The following is a 22,048-nucleotide window of genomic DNA, read 5'->3' as shown; positions in this document are numbered from 1 at the left end:
ATCAAGGATTTTGCAGCAGCGTCGTGGTTAGCAATCAGCACACGTGCAGCTGAAAAACAGTTGTCAGCAAAGTGAAGGATGACGAAAAAGATTATTCAGTGAAACAAATACACTAGTGTAAAAACACACACCGCACTGGATGAATACTGCACCACACTTCATCAGCAGCAAATAATGATAAAGAATCTAAATCATGACAAAAACAAACATCTTCATTTTTACCACTGAATTTACTGCATCAGGCCAACAAGTAAATCATAAATGGTGTTTAACCAGCCAGCAGTCTGTACTTTCACCCCCAGTAAGAATCTTGGATAGCTGATGAATTACTGTAACAACAAACATCACAAATCTCAGAATGCACACCATTACACGGCAGTTTTCCTGCTTATTCTTTTTTTATTGGCAGCTTGGGAGACATCCAAGTGTTGGCTTCTGCTGGAGGCAAAAGTGAGAAATGCTTACAGCAACATACATATACCATTTCAACCATTTGTTACTGAACCACAATGTAATATATATTCCTTATCAGCCAATGTGGAACACAGAATGGACATGAATAAAGAGCAAACAATATGAAAGAGGACAACAGCAATCTGGCACAGCAGTAGCTAACTTACTCATAAAATAAAGTTAAACAAGATGTTTTAGTTAATAATAGCTACAACTGAAAAATGTATATTAGTATATTTGCTCTAATGAATGTCTATGTAAATTATTTTTAACACATGAAACAAACAGTTTTCCTTAAGATTTACAATGTGTAGGTATTTATTTAGTCATTTATGCGCTAAAGGTGGATCTCCTGTCTCCTCCTTACTTCTTTTAAATTTTAAATTTGTTGACAATTGACATGACAGTTTTGATCAGCAAATAGCTAATATTGCTACACCGATAGTATTGGTTATATTAAAAAAATAAGGAAGGCTCTATAATTCACATTTGTAGAATGCACTCCACACACACATTGTTTATGCTCAGAGATGTCTCGTTTATTTAGGGTTCTTTATGCAACAACCCACAGTCTGGTCAGCGCTGGTCTCAGCTTTTCCAACAACCCCGTCTCTCGTCTCCTGCCTCACTAAAAAGGGGAAAAAAGACTCATCAGTCCAAACACCGCCAGCTGTGTTCTCACCTGCCTCCCCGGCACTGCCCCCTTGAGCTCACTGCACCACTCCTCCCCTGCAGTTGAGCCAGGGAGCACACCTCTGCCACTATGTTATTTTTATGTTACCCTTACCCAAATGTTTACTGCGACTTTACTGCACATCTACAGTGCTAACATGCTAATGTTTTTCAGATACCCACCTGAGACCCAACCTATTCATTTATTCTCTGTGTAATATCATATAGAAGTCTGAAGGTTAGGATTTGAAATCACGTGCGATCATATTTCACCAACAAAGTATACCTGGAGAAATTTAGCTTATGCCAATACTGGCTAGCTTGGTAAGCAGTGATGCTGAATGCGCTACTAATATCACCTTAGGAGGCCATTTGATACACTGCAGGTTTTGGTGCTTGCAATAGTTTTTTAGTTTTGGATGCTTTAGTCTTTTTTTTAAATAATTGCTATGTTAATTATGCCAATTTAAAATGCTCTGATGTTAAAATGGTTACAAAGCCCAGACACAGATTCAGTGGTAGCTAATGTTTAATTAGGTTGGTGGAGTTTACTGTTGCTACATTAACATATTTTAATGGATGTAATTTCACTTTTTCCTGTCTCTGTACAAATGTAGAGCCAAAGTATGGATGCTTGTTGTCTTCCACTGGTGACAGACTGTAATTTTAACCTGTACAGTAGTGACTGGTTGGAGATGTGGTATTGATTGGTATTTGTATTACTGATATTGGTCTTTCACTCCCTAGGACTGTTGTGGATGCTCACAAAATGATTATTAATGATTAGCAGGATTAGTATTTTCTCACTAACTAGCTACAAATAATACATAGATAAATTGTGTTTGGAGCTTGTCAGCTGTTGAAACAGACAACAGTGAACCACACAGTTCATGAAACAGTCCTTTGATGCTCTTACATACCGATCCCAAATGGTGGTCTGCAAAGCTCCTTCATTCTCAGCATCTGTCAGTCATAACAATTAACCAAGTTGCTAATAAAAAAAGAGCTATTCAGAAAATCAATTAACCGTAATTCATCTTCGTTAAAAGAACCTAGTAAGAAAATGGAACAAATTAAAATATTAATAATACAGTAAGGCTGATTATGCATGGGTCTCCCGCTATATGATTGTACCTTAGCGCTGGCTTCTACCTTTAGCTATGGAGGCTCATGAAGCAACGGGCTAAAGACTAATGGATTCTTTTGTTTTTTGTTTTTTTTTATTGTCCAGATTTCTGTCTGTTACAGTGGGGCAAAATAGTATTTAGTCAGCCACCGATTGTGCAAGTTCCCCCACCTAAAATGATGACAGAGGTCAGTAATTTGCACCAGAGGTACACTTCAACTGTGAGAGACAGAATGTGAAAAAAAAATCCATGAATCCACATGGTAGGATTTGTAAAGAATTTATTCGTAAATCAGGGTGGAAAATAAGTATTTGGTCAATAACAAAAATACAACTCAATACTTTGTAACATAACCTTTGTTGGCAATAACAGAGGTCAAACGTTTACTATAGGTCTTTACCAGGTTTGCACACACAGTAGCTGGTATTTTGGCCCATTCCTCCATGCAGATCTTCTCGAGAGCAGTGATGTTTTGGGGCTGTTGCCGAGCAACACGGACTTTCAACTCCCGCCACAGATTTTCTATGGGGTTGAGGTCTGGAGACTGGCTAGGCCACTCCAGGACTTTCGAATGCTTCTTACGGAGCCACTCCTTTGTTGCCCGGGCGGTGTGTTTTGGATCATTGTCATGTTGGAAGACCCAGCCTCGTTTCATCTTCAAAGTTCTCACTGATGGAAGGAGGTTTTGGCTCAAAATCTCACGATACATGGCCCCATTCATTCTGTCCTTAACACGGATCAGTCGTCCTGTCCCCTTGGCAGAAAAACAGCCCCATAGCATGATGTTTCCACCCCCATGCTTCACAGTAGGTATGGTGTTCTTGGGATGCAACTCAGTATTCTTCTTCCTCCAAACACGACGAGTTGAGTTTATACCAAAAAGTTCTACTTTGGTTTCATCTGACCACATGACATTCTCCCAATCCTCTGCTGTATCATCCATGTGCTCTCTGGCAAACTTCAGACGGGCCTGGACATGCACTGGCTTCAGCAGCGGAACACGTCTGGCACTGCGGGATTTGATTCCCTGCCGTTGTAGTGTGTTACTGATGGTGACCTTTGTTACTTTGGTCCCAGCTCTCTGCAGGTCATTCACCAGGTCCCCCCGTGTGGTTCTGGGATCTTTGCTCACCGTTCTCATGATCATTTTGACCCCACGGGATGAGATCTTGCGTGGAGCCCCAGATCGAGGGAGATTATCAGTGGTCTTGTATGTCTTCCATTTTCTGATGATTGCTCCCACAGTTGATTTTTTCACACCAAGCTGCTTGCCTATTGTAGATTCACTCTTCCCAGTCTGGTGCAGGTCTACAATACTTTTCCTGGTGTCCTTCGAAAGCTCTTTGGTCTTGGCCATGGCGGAGTTTGGAGTCTGACTGTTTGAGGCTGTGGACAGGTGTCTTTTATACAGATGATGAGTTCAAACAGGTGCCATTCATACAGGTAACGAGTGGGGGACAGAAAAGCTTCTTACAGAAGACATTACAGGTCTGTGAGAGCCAGAGATTTTCCTTGTTTGAGGTGACCAAATACTTATTTTCCACCCTAATTTACGAATAAAGTCTTTACAAATCCTACCATGTGAATTCATGGATTTTTTTTTCACATTCTGTCTCTCACAGTTGAAGTGTACCTCTGGTGCAAATTACTGACCTCTGTCATAATTTTAAGTGGGGGAACTTGCACAATTGGTGGCTGACTAAATACTTTTTTGCCCCACTGTATGTATAATCTACATAACAGAGATACATCTGTTATATAGATTATACAGATGGCTTATTTTTGCTGAGCTGAATTTGGTTTAGAATGCAGCTCAGACCCGTGATTATATGTAGATTTGTGCAAAAGCTGTCTCCTTCAGTAGTGCAGCAGTCCAGATTCTCTGTTTTACACTTTTGCCAAAATGTTAGTCTGTGGAGTATTGCAGCAACACTAAAACCATATGTGAACTATGTACTCTCAAGGAAAACCATACACAGTAGATTCTGCTCCAATCAACCAAATCTTTTGCATGGAATCTCTTTTTCTCACATGTAATGCTTCCCACACAGTTCGACTCTTTGTCTCGCTACTGCTATCGATCTCTCTGCCTCTCTGCCCACTCCAGCTGACCCTCTTCCACTTTCTTCTCTCACTCCTCCACATTCTGTTTTTCTCTTTCTATAATGCTTTCTATAATTTCTCTGTCACTCTCTCATATTCTTTACATTTCCCCCTTCTTTTTCCGCTGCCTCCCTCCCTATTTGCCTCTCACCCCTGGCCCCCACAGTGCTGCGCTGCTTTCAACCCCCCTGTTCCCATCATTCAAACTCTTACTGCCCGCTCCACGCAGGCTCTCTCTCTCTCTCTCTCTGTCTCACAAAGCTTGCCTTCCCCTTGTAGTCGTATTTTACAAGGTTAAGTTATGATTTGTGGAAGTAAACAACTCCTAAGTGTCCTAGGGGAGCTCCCTGCTGCTGTGCTCTCCTTTCAGCCCAAAATGAAATGTGGTCCCAGCGCTGGTCTGTGCACTCGCTAGACTTTGACATAAATGCCAAGGAAACTATGTGACAGGCACTGGGGATTAAAAAGCAATGAAACAGGAAATGGAAACAGGGACAAACAGTGTCACACAGAAAATTTGCATTTGTCCTTGGCTTGTTGTTTGTGCACATGATAATATTTCTGGGAATATATTTCATTTATGAGAAGGGGCATGCAGTTTCCAGGTCTTCATGATAATACACAGGTGACTTTGTCAGTTTGCTCACATTTCACTTCTCTGGATTTTAATAGAATCTCTTGTAATTGTAAAGCTTTGTCATAATCATAAATTCATTGAATCTCTCTCCCCTCTCCTCCAGGTGGTCGCCAGGGAAAGATGCCGGTGACAGCACTGGAGGCTTTTGACCTGGAGATGAAGAGCTGGACACGTTATTCCTGCATCCCCAGCCGGAGGGTCTTTTCCTGCTGTGCTTCAAATGAGCGAAGCCTCTTCAGCCTTGGGGGCCTCCAGCAGCCGGGGCCGCATAACTTTTACTCCAGACCTCACTTTGTCAGCACCACGGAAGAGTATGATCTGGATCAAGGTAAGCTGTTATTTAACCCTGAAGGAAGTCATGAGTTTAAGATGACATTTTTAAGGTCGAACTCAAGGGATGAAATACAGCCTGAAGGAGCAGGAGCTTTCTGGGTGATCCATTAAACTGGTTAGGCAGCGGTTTTGATGCTTTCACTCTCTCTTTCACTCTCTTTAAATGGGTTTGAGTATTGGAGATTAGCCCATTATAGTTAGATGGCAAGTATTTTGTAAAATTTTCTACCTGTCCAATAGTGCTATACCTGCCTGACCACTGCAAATAAGGTAAATGGTTCTTATATAGAGCTTTTCTACTCTGTCTTGAGCACTCAAAGCGCTTTACACAACTTGTACATTCACCCATTCATATCAGTTTGCACAATGCACCCTTTTCTACTGTTTCTAAGTGCTTCCTAATTTTTATCCACATACATTCATACTCCAGTTGATGCACCGGAGAACAACATGGGGTTAGTATATTGCCCAAGGACACTTGGCATGCAGACTGGACATGTATATTTACATAATTTCTTTCTCTTCCTCCCTCATTTTCCACCTCCTCATCTTTCTCACTTCAAGCATTATATAATGAACTGAGCTCATGGCTCTAACACATGAAAATGTGCATAAACATGCCTATTTATGTCTCATATTGTGGCAATTACTTATTGTCAGCAGATCAGACACAAAATTCTCCCATCTCCGGACAGGTGACAATGAGTTGGCTAAAGAACAACAAGAAGGTTGTAAGTTAACATTATGGCGGCTAACATTAGGTTTGAGTATCCTAAAAATCACATTTTTCCTCTGAAAAACAATTTGATTACATTCTCACATCATAAGAGAGTTTATTCGCTAAGTGCCTGAGTCTATCATTGGTAGATCCACTTCAAAGAAAGTTTCAATAATCCCAGCTAACAGCAGCTAACAGCAGTGCTTACTGACAGAAATGTTCAGGATATCCTCAACAACTCACCTCGGTATCGCTGTAATCAGTTTGTCATCAATTTCGATGACACGCTGACTTATAGCGGACTCCCAGGACACCGGACAAATTGACACTGCAGTCATATTGACAGCTGAGGTAAATGACATTTGTCATACAGTGGCAAATGCATTTGAACTGGGATGTGAAAAAACAGAATTCAGTTTACGGCAATCAACAGACATGTGGAGTGCTCTTCCCACTCCCTTTCAATATGTAAATGAATCAGAACGGTAGCGATATTGAAATGTATTGATTTTTGTATAGTATTTTTTTCTCTTATTTTCTTTACTAAATGTACCTGTATATTGTGGTGGACAAATTTTACACACTGTGCCTTTAAAAAGGAGAAATTGCATAAAAGTTTAAAAGATAGATTAAACAGATATAAGCACAAACATATGCTTCCTTTCATAAAGAAAAAATAAAACAAACAAAGAATAAATAAATAAGGAAAAATCACACACACATACTTGCAATGATAATATAACAAATTATGTATTTATGTATGTGAATTATTGAAAATGTCAGGAATATTCTAAATTATGGAGCCTTATATTGCGTTATTTTAACATATACTGTTGTCATTTCAGTCTTGTGTCACAGCAAAGGCAGATAGTTAGAATGAACCACGTGTCAGCCTCACATAACACACAAAACTTTAAAAAACTACTCACATCCTTCCAGCTGAAGCCTTCTTATCGGGCTTTTCTTTCTGCACCTTAGCTTGTTAAATGAGCTGCCAAACAAATTTGCACAGCTACGATCAGTTTGCACAGCTAATTACCTGCTCATGTGCAGCACATTAAACCATCAACAACTTGCATTTCTCTCCAGCTGGTTAAGATCAAACATATGGAGCAAATGTTCTTCATTTCAGTGATTAAAACACACACACGCACACAAAGGAATGACGAACAGTGACTTCAGCGGGACGGCAGCAGGAGTGAGAATTTATTTTAGTGCGTTAACAATATAATGCTTTCATTATTTTAGTGTAGTGTTTTAATGTTTTGAAAATGGCTTTGCTTCACCGTCCTTTAATAGTGTCTGATTAAGTAAAGAAGGATCTCTCCTTTAATATGAAAAGGCTACAGGATGTTTAGTATTATCACAAAATGCAATAAGTTTAATGTGTCAAACAGGAACAGAGAGAAACAAGGCTTTTTACTACAATGAAGGGACTACAAATGCAAGCCTGGTTTAATAAAGTACTTTCTCCAGTTGAGGTAACTAAAGTTCCAAGTCCACTTTTAGAGCACTTCATGTACTTATGCTTGATAGACATCAAGCATAAGTACAAAACATCATAATTCGAGACACCAGTTTCTTTCTCAGTTCCTTTTTGCTGCTGTGGTCTGTGTTATCATACCTCAGCTGGCTTAAGGTGTATAGGATCTTGTCTGAATACAATGTATACATGCAGCGGTATCCTGGTTTCTTTCAAAATGCTGCAGCTTACAGGCTTAAATGTCATTTTGTTTAAAACTAACATAAACACAGGAATGGAGTGCTTCAGAACTTGACTGTAAGCAGGATACTCACCTCCATATAAGCTCACCTAATGTGCAGTTCGTGTTATGGATACTGCTGTGTTGTGCTAGTGTTAGGGTAAACAATATTCACATTCTTTCTTCTACTCCATTATTTGAAACTGTGGCACAATGGATGGCTGCTCAAATAGTCACGCCCTAACTTAAATTGTATAGGACAGCGGTCCACAAGCCAGGCCACAGACCAGTACGAGTTGAGGTTCAGGTGTAAATTTATAGTTTTCAAGGTTTCTATTGTCAGATATAAGCCAGTCTGTGGTGCAAAAAAAGTTGGGTACCGCTGGTATAGGACCCATGGAAGGAAATGTTATGTTATGTGTTCAACAGGGAGCATATATGATGAGGGACCCTTCTGAGGAATAGAACAAGAGGAGCTGTGGCCACCAATGAACACTAGAAAATGTTCAGACATGACCTAGACCACTGCAGAGCCATTTGAGATATACCCACCCAGGAGTAATTCAGACAAAGCAGTCCAGTTACTCTGCTTTATGAATTCCTGTATGCTTGAATAATTTCAGTAGATAAGAAGGAGAAGCTGCCTGGTAAACAGCCTAATGGAATCAGTGGTTGGGTATCTCACAGTGTGTGCTATGCCACCCTGGAGCACTTGGAATGGGGAATACAAAGCAGCCCAAATATGGGAAGATTATACATTAGTTGAGTCAGATCATATCAAATCAAATCCGCACTGTTGATGATGATGCTGCTGAATCCTGACCAGTGAAAGAAATGGGCAAATGCTTCTACCACACGGTTTGTCGATTGACTCACTTTAAATGTTGCTGCATAAAACATGACTGAACAAATGCATGTGTGCAATGTTGGCAATAAATCTGATTTGAGTAATGAAAACACTTCAGGCGCTTAAAGGTGCCCTTAGCTGCTGCAAATCTGTCAATGATTTTAATTTTTTGCTTTATTAATACCTCAGGAGTCAAAACAGAGTGAATCATTAGGATTATGTGGGATATAAGCTTTAATTAACCCATATTGTTATTTAGTGATTTTGTGCAAGGATTATAACATATGCTCCAAATCCCATTTGAAGCATGAAATCAGAGTGTGGCTCCTCACATATACTATTAAGCTGTAATTAAGTCTGTTGTAGGCAAATGAGATATTTGATGTTACAGAAGGGTGAAAGCTGAGTGAAACGTTTTTAATATAGCACAAACAGTTCGTGTATCCTCAAAATCCACACATTTTAAGTAAAGTTAAGGGGTTTGATGTCATGTTGAAACTAAGCAGCAATATTGCCATAAACAATCTTTCATATATGCATATTTCTCTGGCACTTACATTCAGCAGGGAGCTTGTGGTTTAAGTGCAATGTTATACTGACTGTCAATCTGATTTGTAGACGTTTATTGCAGGATGTGAAGCCAGCTGCATCAGTCATTTGTTCTTCTGCAGATAAAGCCGAGATCTGTTTGTGTGCCTTCGGTGACAGATGATGATTCAAACACTGTCACCTTGCAATTCATGAGAACCCTTTCAAATGTGACATTTCAATCATGTGAGAAACATGGTCTTTAGCTGTCATCTCGCTTTCTATATATATATATATATATATATATATGTGTGTGTGTGTGTGTGTGTGTGATTGCTTTGCCTTTTTTGCTTTCTTTCATAATTTATTATATATCTTTTACCATTTTTATACTTTCATATTGTTGTATATACTGTCATGGTCCGTGGTCCTGTGACTGTGGAATGCGTGATGCTCGGGTAGCTACACCCCCGGGCTGGGGGTGTGGCACACCTGCTCTCCATTGCGGTGATTACATGAAGATCTACTTAACCCGGCGCTGACGGATGCTCCACGCCAGTCCGTTAGTCACCCCACAGTGGTAACTAGACTTCCACGAAAGCGTGCATTCACTTCTGGTTGGAACTGTGTTGGAACTTGTGTCCAGGTTTTGACTCGGCGTCTGCCACCTGCCTGTCCTCCGGCTCAACTGGATCACTCGGTGCATCATCTGGCCCATTCGCTATCCCCACGGACTTCCTGCTCACGGACTGCCACACTTCCCTCCCGAGCTCCCACGGTCCCGATCCCGGCTTCCTCGTGTCATTGTTTCCCCCGGTTTTTAGTTCCTTGTTTAGCTCCCTAGTTTGCGTCCGGATCCTTTTGTGCACGCGCGCCGCGGCGCATGACAATATACACTACATCAGTGATTCTAAAACTGTTACCCATGGCCCAGAGAGCCATGATAGCCATGGTAGCCATGGGTTAAATTACTATAAATATTTATATATTTACAATAAAAACTGATGAACTGGAGTCATGTAATTTAAATTAGGTTGTTTTTTTTTACGTCTTTGGCAGACCAGTTTTTGATAAAGAACTACACCATGTCAAGTAAAAAGAGACCAAAAGGCCAAAACATGATGTGACAAAAACATTTTCCTCGTCTTCACCACTCCTTCTTCTTTTTCTTCAAAGGAACAAAGAAAAGTAGTGATTGATGGTAAATGGACTGATTCCTATATAGCACTTTTCTGCTCTCGCAGAGTACTCAAACCGCTCTATACAACATGCCACATTCACCCAATCACACCCGTTCTCTCAAGCACTTTCTCTATACTGAGTGCTTTCTAACTACATTCAAGCACATTCATACTCCGATGAATGCATCGGAGAGTAACTTGGGTTAGTATCTTGCCCAAGGATGCTTGACATGCAGACTGGAGTAGCCATCCCCATTGATTGAAAATAAGTGCAAAAAATTGAGGAAAAAAGTAATTTAAGATCATAGTTGCACACAGTACAACACATCATCTCTCACATCATCTATAATTGACTGAGACAGGACTCTCTTCCAGACACTCTAAACCAAGGCACAATGTACATTTCAATTCCTTTAATTTTAAATATGTTTATATTGTCTATCCTGTAAAATAGTCAGATGTCTATTCATATTAATGTACAGAATTCACCTGCTTGCTGCTACTACTGCACATTCACCCAATGTATATACTATATATATATATATAATGTTCTTCCTCTACCCCCCCCCCCCCCCCCCCCCCATTTTTGCACATGTCGAGGACTGTGTGTTATACTTGTATAACTATGCATGTGACAAATAAAGAACCTTGAACCTTGATTTAGCACATTTGTCTAAGCTAAATGAAAAGATAATGGACAATGACGCATCACAATTGCAATAGAACAGTAATCCCCTATCAGACTGTTATCAAGTTATGATGCAAGGAAGCAAGCTAGCATGTAAGTGCATGCAATCTGTTTGTGATAATCAGTGTTGGGAAGGTTACTTTTAAAATGTATTCCATTACAGAATACAGAATACATGCCCCAAAATGTATTCTGTAATGTATTCCGTTACGTTACTCAATGAGAGTAACGTATTCTGAATACTTTGGACTACTTAATATATTATCATGCTTTTTACAACAACGTGAATGTACTATTGCTGTGTGATTTATTACTATTACTGAAGGTCCGCGACTCCGAACTGTAGTAAAGGGACCTCTGACTAATACGGTGGGGTCCCTGTCGGCTCGTAGCCGAAAAATAGCTTTACTTTGTTGTGTGGGTCAACTTTTCTTGCGAGAGACAGAGAGAGGCGTTGAAAGGCTGCTCCAACGGAACTTATTGTTTCGGAGGAAAACACGAACACGGTGTACAGTCGAGTCTTAATAGCTTACTTACAACTGGGTTCGTCAGGCACTCTTCTTGGCTGCAGTGGTTATTATTATATTTACATGCTTCCAGCTCCCGTTTTTCCTCGATGACAACTCGTACCTTTCCACTCCCCTTTTTCTCCCTCCTCGCGCTCACAGACCCATAACGTGTATGGCAGTCCATTCTCCCTGCAGCACGGACTACACTGCCCATGATGCTACATTCTTTAGAGCTATGCTTGTAGCCTTCTGCCTGTTAGCTTAGCACAACAATAACAACGAAAAGGCGCTCTCTCACCCAGGAAACACACAGTCGCAGAGAGAGAGAGAGCGTGTCGCCCTGTAACCATGGCAACCGTAACGCTGCCGCCTGGAACAACAGAACGTAGCTGTCAAACAAAACCCAAACAGTCCTGACCCGTGACAATATGAAACAGGAAAGTACCGCAGTGTAATCCATTTATTTCAACAAAGTAACTGTATTCTGAATACCAGCTTTTTAAACGGTAACTGTAACGGAATACAGTTAGTCATATTTTGTATTTTAAATACGTAACGGCGGTACATGTATTCCGTTACTCCCCAACACTGGTGATAATACAGCATTTGAAATGAAATGCAATGACCAGACAAGCACCAGCTGTAACAGAGCTCCCATCGTGGGTTTACTCTTGTTTGACGGAACCAAAAGATGATGTTGAGACAGCTGAGTTTCTGTTGTCAAAATACCAATGTCAGGCTTCAAAAACCCTAAATGGGGGCTACTGTGATTTTTCTTTTTTTCTGTTAATGCTATTACGGCTGTGGATGCTCATATGGCCAAAGCATCACTTAATGATGTCATCATGCACAGTGAATGCCTCTGAGTGAGAAGCTCTTGCTTTAGACTCTGAACATTTGGTTTCTGACAGTTTTTTCTACTCTTTGCTTGTGTCACACACTTGATGACCTGAAAGGATGCAACAAAGATGCCTGAACATGTTTTGAACTGCAAATCATGCAAAGCTAGAATCACTGAGCTCAAAAAGTATTGGACTGGAAATTAGGGAATTTTAACTAATGTAAAATTAATAAATTGTTATTACTATTGTTATTGTTAATTATTGATTATTAATTGTAAATTAATCTGATAATAATAATCATCACTATTGGAAGAGTGAAATGTTGTTGTCATAGCGAGTTCAGGCTGTGCTTGTGAAAGCCAAGAGATGATGCTGTTAAATCTTATTCTGTACAAATACAATTTTTTGGATTTCTATGAGAAAAATAGTAAGCAAGGATTCTTGTGTGATTATTTGGAATTTTGGGAACAAACTAGATAAAGAGGTCAGTTCCCTCAAAATGGCAAGCATTCTCAATGGTGTGGGCATTAAGTAGGATATGTAAGTGCTCAATTCAAGGCTAGAGTCTGCCCTTTTCAAGCAGCATGACTGAAAAATGTCTAAGTGCATACTGAATCTCAAGTAGCCTCAGAGACTGAAACGGGTCCCCTAGAGTTTAAATGCTGTTAGATGCAGCAATGCAATGTCTCAAAATATCCTCAGTCAAGCTGTGATGATTCATAGTCGTAGATAGATAAATAGATGACCATAGTGCCGCTTACTCCGCAATGAGTCGTGATTTGATTCTGCTTTCAAGAGCTGCGGAATGAAAAGAAAGCTGAGTTTGGACTTTGAAAGAAAGATTGAACACACAAAGAGATATTATTAACTGAGGCCAAGATTTTCAGTGTTTTGGACACAAAGTGGAAAGCAATACATTTTTAAATTTTGGAGTCTTTATAGCTTTGACTAATCTGCCAAATATTCTTTGCATTTAATCACTAACTTAGCATTCTTGTCTTTACTTTGATAAACCAAGACTCACAGTGAAATCTGTGGCAGTTTCTCTGCAGAGGCACTGATGCTCAGATGGTTCACCTTAATATGTGCTGGGTTTCAAAAAGAATACATTATAAAGGGTGTAGAAGTAGTTGTGGAAGTCATGACCAATGCTGTGTTTCTAAGTTGTTGTTGAGCTTTTTTTCCTGTTTAATTCTATTCAGTGAAAGAAAAGAAATTAACTAATTGGTCTGAAAGTCTGGTTGCTGTAGCTCAGGAGGTAGACTGGACATCTATTTATCTGTGGCTCAATCCCCGGCTGCTCCAACCAAATTTCCTTAGGCAAATACTAGGCCCAGGTTGCTCTCTGATGCATTCATCACAGTGTGAAAGTATTTAAGCATGAGAACAAAAAAGTGCTTTGGTGAATTAGGTGAGTTGTAGTAAGTACTCAGGTAGAGGAATTATAACACAGTATCGAATAGCCCAGGGATGGGGCAACTCCAGGCCTCAAGGGCCGGTGTCCTGCAGGATTTAGATGTGTACTTGAACCAACACAGCTGATCTAAATGGCTAAATTATCTCCTCAACATGTCTTGAAGTTTTCCAGAGTCCTGGAAATGAACTAATCATTTGATTCAGGTATCTTGACCCAGGGTGATTTGCCTCATTGAGGCCGGAAGTTCCGCACCCCTGGAATAGGCCCACTAGCTACAGTTCAGCTGTTAGTGGGGCTCATGCTTAAACATTTACATTTTTATTTTTTTCAAGGAAAAGGGAAAAACTGTATGGCTTCTTACTAGAAGAGTGTGTGTGCTGAACTGATTTAGGTCTGCAGTGCAGACCTTTCACCAGCTGAGAACATTTAGAGCAGCGATGTCAAACTCATTTTACATCACCTCTTAAATGAGCTGAACCAGTGAAGTTTCCTTTTTTGTCGGTTTAAAGAAGTTTAACTAAACATTTAATTCCTGAGATGTCTTAATATAAGAAAAATAACTGCAAATTATAACAGTACCTATCAGCTTTTCTGTATGATAAAGGAATGCTGCTAGTTAATGGTTAATCAGTTAGCACAACTCTTTGGGCTTTAATTAATGTAGCTCACTGTGCAGAAATTATAAACTTTAAAAATGATAAATAAATAAATTGTAAATTTTGTGAAGTAATTATCAATTTTATATATTTTTTTAAAACTTCTGATACTACAAAAGACACATATAGATTTTAGACAATGAAAAAAAAAGAAGGAACTTTTCTGTTATTTACTTATTTAGCTATTACTCTCTTACTTTGGTGTAGTATGAATAGCCACAGGGAGGTCTTTATCAGTAGAAAAGGCTTTAAAACCTATTAAAATACATTTGAAAAGTGAAAATGTATTCCCTCTTTCTGTCGGATTTAATCTTTGCCGGGTCACTTCTGGCCCCCTGCCCTTATATTTAACACCCCAGAAAGACCCTTGGAGCTCAAGAAGTTAAAGCATAATAAAACAAAAAACATAATAAAGAAGACTCGGGACTGTTGCGTGGCTAGAATGGAATATCAGACAAGAACAGGATATCATTGGGACTGAACTGATCTCCTCAGTTCTCAAACATTGATGGATTTTTGCTCAGTAGTGCTACAGTGAATAAAATATGGGATTCAAATGTGAGATTTGCAGATTATTGCATTGTTTTCATTTACATTTTACACAGCTTCCCATTTTATGGTATTGTTTTTGTTATGTTTTTCTCTTCTGTTTGTAAGGGAACATGTGTGTTGGAGAAACTGGAGGGAAGTGTTTCACTTTGTGTGGATGTGTGGGGGATTATGTTGCTGCTCCCTTGTGAAAAGATCAGTGTGTGTGTGTGTGTGTGTGTGTGTGTGTGCGTGTAGTACTGTCTGTATGTACATTTGTGTCAAATCAAGCAAGTCTAACCCTGATTCCTGTTAACAAAGGCTCTTTTTGCCCCTCTGAAGCGGCTCAGGTTTAATGGGTTTGACTTTGAAGAATTGAGGCCTTGGCTCTGAGGCCACGCTCAAATCAGCCCCTATTTTTGAAATTTGCCAACTTTTTGTGTGTGTAATACCAGTTCATATAACAAAACAGTGTACAAAGTCAACATAGAATCAGCTTTGCCCTGACTTCCACAAAAAGGTGAAAGAGGTAATGCTAATGGGATGCAGTTGTGGAACAGCCATAAACAAATAAAAACTAGGCATGTAGCTTCCAGCTCTAGAGAGTGAAGCCAAAGTGAAAGTGCCTTAAACATTTCTTCTTTTTAAAGGCCACCAGGGGGCTGTGAACTTGTGGTCCTAAACAGGCCTCAGGCTTGACCTCAATAAAAAGTTTCTCAGTCACTCATTTTGCTTCATATTAAATAAAACATTAGGCCCATTTCAGAGATTCTGGTGATTTCAGAGAGGAGGCTTTATATCTGTCATTCAGGTGTGTGCTCATTGGTTAAGGACATTTGTTGGACAAGTCATTAGCCGGTGCTTTTTGGAGGTATGATTGTTGGCTAACAACTTGTTAGAAGCACCATATTGATCGTTATAGTAAATACAACAATTATTTTATGCTATGTGTGTTTGAGGTTTTCTAAAACAAGTCTTCATGCAGGAGCTAGTTAGAAACTGTCCTCTCCCCCTTCCTCTTCACCCTCTACACCACAGACTTCAGCCACTGCACAGAGACATGCCATCTTCAGAAGTTTTCTGATGACTCTGCGGTGGTTGGATGCATCAGCAGGGATGATGAGACAGAGTACCGGGCTGTGGTCGACTCCTTTGTCACGTGGTGTGAGCAGAATCATCTGCAGCTCAACGTGGCAAAGACCAAGGAACTGATCGTGGACTTCAGGAAGACCAGGAAACACTTGACCCCTGTTTCAATTCAGGGGGTCAGTGTTGACATTGTGGAGGACTATAAATACCTTGGAGTACACATTGACAATAAACTGGACTGGGCTAAAAACGCCACAGCACTTTACAGGAAGGGCCAGAGTCGTCTCTATTTTTTGAGGTGACTGAGGTCCTTCAACATCTGCCAGAAAATGCTGAGGATTTTCTATGAGTCTGTTGTGGCCAGTGCGATCCTCTATGCAGTTGCATGCTGGGGGAGCAGGCTGAGGGTCGCAGATGCCAACAGACTCAATAAACTAATCCGTAAGGCCAGCAATGTTGTGGGGATGGAGCTGGACTCCCTCAAGGTGGTGTCGGAGAGGCGGATGCTGTCCAAGATAAAGACAATGTTGGATAACACCTCCCACCCACTCCATGACATGCTGGTCAGTCACAGGAGCACGTTCAGTGAGAGACTGAGATTACCGAAAAGCACCACTGAACGACACAGGAAATCATTCCTGCCTGTGGCCATCTCCCTGTACAACGCATCCACTTAACACACTGTTTGCTGCTACAACTACACATGTTTCTTTTCCAACTATTTATTTATGAGTGACTTATGTATGTATGTATGTATGTATATATATGTATATATTGTACTATTCTTAGTTAGTGTATTGTCTGTCTTGTCTTAATGTTGGTTTAAAATGGAGCACTGTAACAAAAAATAATTTCCCCCAGGGATCAATAAAGTATTCTGATTCTGATTCTGATTATTATATTTTTTCAGCTAATTCAGTCAGTTTACTAAAATTTTTACTATTACTAAAAAAATAAAAAAGAACGGTGCTCAATGCAAACCTGATGGAAATGATGGAGTTTTTTTTTATGGCAATGTTTTATTGTACAATTATAAACTATATGACTAATTTTTCACACCCTCAAAAACAGTGAACTCACTTATATGTCTTTAATTTAAATCCTGTTCTGGGCAACGTAATCCTCCTTCTGCATTTCATCAGCTCAGTGTGAAACTTGTCAAGTAAAAGTCCAGAACAAAATTCTTGACTCACACCAACATAATATTTAACCATGTTTAGGAACTGATACTCCAACAAGAAATTAAAGCTCTTTGGGGGGGTGACAGCTTATAAGTTGGGCAGTGAACTGTTCACTACAGATGTATGGGCTAATAAAATTTTAAACAGATCACTCATTATCACATTTTTTTTCTAGTCATGGGTGTACAGAAAGTCTGTGTATTACTCAAATACTAAAGAAAACTTGAGAAAAAATGATTTTGGTAAAAGATTTCTAAACTAGTTTAATTAATTCATTAGTTTTGTACGGCTGATGTTGATTTTAAGTTTAAAATCATTAACTTATTAGGGGAACACGTCCTATTTGATCTGCCACCTCCTCCATAATGTTAATGCTGAAAGCTTTACTATGCATTATATGTAACGCCCAACCATCCAAGATAACGTGGGCATTATTGTTACATGTAGAATATTTCATATCAACTTATAACTTGAAAATCTTAATTCCAGTATGTGTTTTGTGTGTGCTCAGGTGTTCTGTCAATTCCTCTTGTGTTTCAGTGGGCACGTCCAATTTTCTCCTGCATCGCTGTCATGACTGAGTATTAGTATTACATTCAGTATTTTATATCTGTCATTCCCTTTTTCATTTCTGCACCCTCGAGTGTGTCTTGCCGGTGTATTGGGATGGCTTTGCTGCCAGTATGTTGAGATTATACATCACAGGACTGGAAACAGGCGTGATTGTGGTAACCATCTAAATAACAACAACAATAACAGTGACATGTTTGTGTTTTGTGTCCTCTGAGAGCGTAGCTGTGGATATGATGAATGACACAAACATAAACATTAGCAAAGACTAAACCTGCAAGTGAGTTTAGCTCCATGTAGTTAGTTTGATTTAGAGTCTCAATGGAATATTTGGCCATATTAATTCTGTGAAAAAAAATCATACATGTGAGTGTAAAGCGAGGTGTTTGTGATTCAGGTGTTTAATAGAGGTCATAATACTGAGCTGATACTAAGCAGGTTCATTACCTGTTCATTTTTCTACAGTTACTGAAATGGTGTAATCAAGGTGATTTGCATTCAAATGATCTCTGTGTCAGCATTAAGCGCCGCTGAAAAGCAGAGCGTCACGCAGGGTTAATGGATGTTCTCTGCCAGTGACTCATTAGTGTTTGGTACCGTGTACTAAAGCTCTGTTAGGCCAGATCACTCTGGTATGGAAGAGTAAATGACAACACAACTGCTTTTTAAGTGCATGCTGCTTTGTTTTTGGTCAAGGAGTTTGTGAATGTCACAAATGTGCTAACCTACTGGCTGAACTTTAACCTCCTAGGACCTGGTGTCCATATATGTGGACATCACATTTGGAGTTATTTAGAAAAAAAAAATCTGGTAATTCTTTGTTTTTACATTCATCTGGTCCCAATATGCCCAAATATCAAAGAGAAATTAAAAGTGCATGCTGTGGAAGAGTTCGGGTCTTAGGAGGTTAATTATGATGACAAGTGCAATGGCTCTTCCTCCTTGATTCCATCAAAACATATGAAATAGGCTATGTGTGAGTTAAATGGGACCTCATTTTAGCTCAATACTTTTATTGTTGGACTTGATAAAAATAGCTTTGCATGATTAATAGTTAAAATCAATAGTTCGGACTTAGTGTAGCTCCTCATTTCATCCTCTGTTGAAAAACAAGCAATTTTAGCTCCTTTTAAGCAAACCTTCCTCTGATTGACTCAACGGGTTTAAACATATGTGGGTGGAGCTTCTGTGCTCTCAGCCAGAGCTGTATAGCCAGAGCTGTATAGCCAGAGCTGTATAGCTAAAATAAACAAATTAGTAATATTTCCCACGTGTGGGACTAATAAAGGTTATCTTATCTTATCTTATCTTTGACATCATAGAGAGGCAAGCATTATAAAAACAAAACAAAAATATCATATATAGTACAATAATGCAATATCCGAACCAAAGGGATGGCGACTGAAAAGAGAAGAGAAAAAGAAAATGGTATATTTATCCATTGCATTATTATCTTACTTTTTTCACAACCTGAATATATTTTGTGAGTTCTAGTAAAGCTATAGCTTTTACCTTAAGTAGGCTAATTATTTTTGCTTTATTGTTGTGAGACTTAAACAGGAAAAACCACACTTAAGACTGCTGAAAAAGGTAGTCAGGATAATTAACCCTCTTCTCAGCAGTCTCCAGTCCCACTGCTGTGTGAACAGCTGTTTAACTGGGCTGATAATTAAAAGGGAAAGAGAGGCCTCAGACATAAGGGAAAATTACTTTATTTTTTTCTTGACACTCTGCACAGTGTGGCTGTTATTGTAGCTCTTATTAAGGAGCAACAGTAATTGTGGTGTTACTGAGAAATGCCAGATAAAACAGTGGTTGGAGACCACGTCATGAATTATTGTTATTGTGTGCAAAGAACGTACAAGCTCATTGCTTGTACATTGAAATGGTTGCTTTGAAGACTGGGGCCAGGTTGGTGACCACTGTCAGTTGACATCTTGAAAATGGCTTTGGCCCATTTAGATGGCCATAAGACAAAGTCAGTGTGCAGGCAATTTACAATTGAATGGGTTCAAATTGACAATTCCATGCAAATTTGTTTGTGTTGCTACAGTGGTTAAATGTGATAAATTAGTAATAACTGTGTATCGGTTGATTTCTAGATACAGTGCACAGAAACAACAATTAAACACAAGTTCATATAAACTATTTACATTCATCCAGAACACATTTCAGCCAGAAATTGCTCCACAAGTAGTGACTGAATTGCTAAAGGATGGAAATCTAAGTGCAAACTGATGTAGGTGCTCAGCAACCAAAATATCGACATTTGAGTTTGTTATTACAAAAAAGTCTTTTGCAGATGAATTGCACTTATTTGTGGAGACTGACCCAGATTGATTGCAACATGTTGGCAATATTTCTACGTTTACACTTTTTTCTGCATTAGAATTTCTTCACCAGTAGAGTCCACTGCTATCTCTGGCTTCAAAAAAATATTGAGAAATATCCTCAAAAACCCTGTGTGTTGTATCTACCATGTCAACCAGGCCCCAGAGTTGATTTTATGTTTTCTGTCTGTCTCTTTTCTCATCTTAGAAGTCATACAGGGTTGTTTGGCTGAAACTTACATAAAAGTTAATATGAATTCAGAGTACATATAGGCAGCAAACCCTTAATCCCACCTTTCTGCAGAACTGTTTCCCAGAGATGCCATGTCAGTCAAGCCCACCCTTCTTTAGAGGGTTACGAGTCAGAGCTTTGATCTGCCAGCAGATTGTATGTAGTGGGAATGTTCTGTCAAGCCATCTTTCAGATTTATTTCTTCCTCCCTCTCCTCTTCCCCTGTTCCCATTGATTAGGATTCATAGCAAAGATCATCCATTAAAGCAAAACATTTGCAGAAATTTCAATTAAATATGCATCTGCCCAGTGGGTGACTGTTTTATAAGCAGAACTGGCAGTGTGGGATAACCTGGATTTGTTGAAACCAATCTTGGTTTCACTGTTGTTGAATCAAAAATGTAAAGGTATTTAGAGGGTATTAAAGGGAGACGCCACAGGTGAGTTGGGAAATTTATGACCATGAACCTACTTGCATCATGAACATTTCTTCTTTTACAAGCTCATGTCTAAATATCCTTTGTCTATAGCAGTAAACCCTAAATGTGTACTCTGGACATATCTTTACAGTAAGAAAAGAAAACATCATGTATGGAAGTGAAATATTGCCAAAACTTATCAGTCCATGAACAACATTTTATTCCTGTCTCACTTTACTATCCATTTATGAGATTAAATCAGTCAATTTTGATGTGTTCAATGGAAAATATAAAAGGGACAATATCACTGTAGACCTTTTTCATAAATGCTTTTTCCTCTAGTTACATTTTATTGTTAAGAATAACACTTTTTAATAGTTGTACATCAATTGAATGGCATAATAATAACTTGGCTTGAAGGACCTTAGAGGTTATAGGTCTTTACAATGGTGAATCAGTGGCATTCAAAATAAGGCATAAGCATATGGCATAAAAAGGTAACTTCAGTTTTATTATCATGTAGTAATTTAGTCTTGCTTGTTCTTGTCTTGGGTTTACACGACTGGTGTGTCCCATCATGGTGTCTTGATGCATGCTCAATCATCCAGGTAAGTAAATCTCCAAAAGTTGATTCTGTTAATCTGGACGTAGAGAAACATTTCGTCACTCATCCAAGTGACTTCTTCAGTCTCAGCTGACTGCAGGTTTCCACAATCTTATAAACAGTACATTTGCATAATGACTGAAACCAGCGCACTGAAGGAACAATGGGCTGGGAGGTCAGTTCCTTAATCTTAATTATGGAAATTTTCATGACCATTGATCAACAACCACCGACCAAAACCCACTGATCAAAGACCACTGATCAATGGCCATGAGACCATCTCTGAATTGAGGAGGGGGCCTAAAGGTACATCTTTCACCATCTTACAGTGCTGTGATTGCAGCCATTCCCCAACTCTCTGTGAATGGTACTCATGGCCATTGATCAGTGGGTTTTGATCAATGAGCAACCATCGGTGGTTGTTGATCAATGGTCAATTTGCAGAAACTGAATAAGTCACTTGGATGAGTGATGAAACGTTTCTCCCACAAAACGCTACGTCCAGATGAACAGAATCAACTTTTGGACATCATGGTGTGTGAGTAGGTCCCAATGTCAAACCAAACACAAAATAGTGTCAGCAGCACTGTCAGCTTAAACACAAGCAAGGCAAAAGCTAGAGTTATATTTTATTGTAAGTATTAAAAAGTTTTAAGTTAAGGTACTTTCAGGATCAAGATA

The 22,048-nt window shown here is 39.3% G+C and overlaps 1 protein-coding gene across 2 annotated transcripts in view; it reads left to right on the top strand.

Moving 5' to 3' along the window:
- Positions 1-22,048, top strand: part of klhdc8b (kelch domain containing 8B) — a 280,867-nt gene that overhangs the window by 189,789 nt on the left and 69,030 nt on the right. For both annotated transcript variants that reach the window (XM_004565463.3, XM_014409271.3), the window contains one exon: positions 5,096-5,320. In XM_004565463.3, the coding sequence (XP_004565520.1) occupies positions 5,096-5,320 (225 nt within the window). The remainder of the gene's footprint in view (positions 1-5,095; positions 5,321-22,048) is intronic.

This window comes from Maylandia zebra, linkage group LG20, assembly GCF_041146795.1.
Source record: "Maylandia zebra isolate NMK-2024a linkage group LG20, Mzebra_GT3a, whole genome shotgun sequence".
NCBI lineage: Eukaryota > Metazoa > Chordata > Actinopteri > Cichliformes > Cichlidae > Maylandia > Maylandia zebra.
Note: the sequence above shows the minus strand (reverse complement) of the source record. Positions and strands in the feature narration are given on the sequence as shown.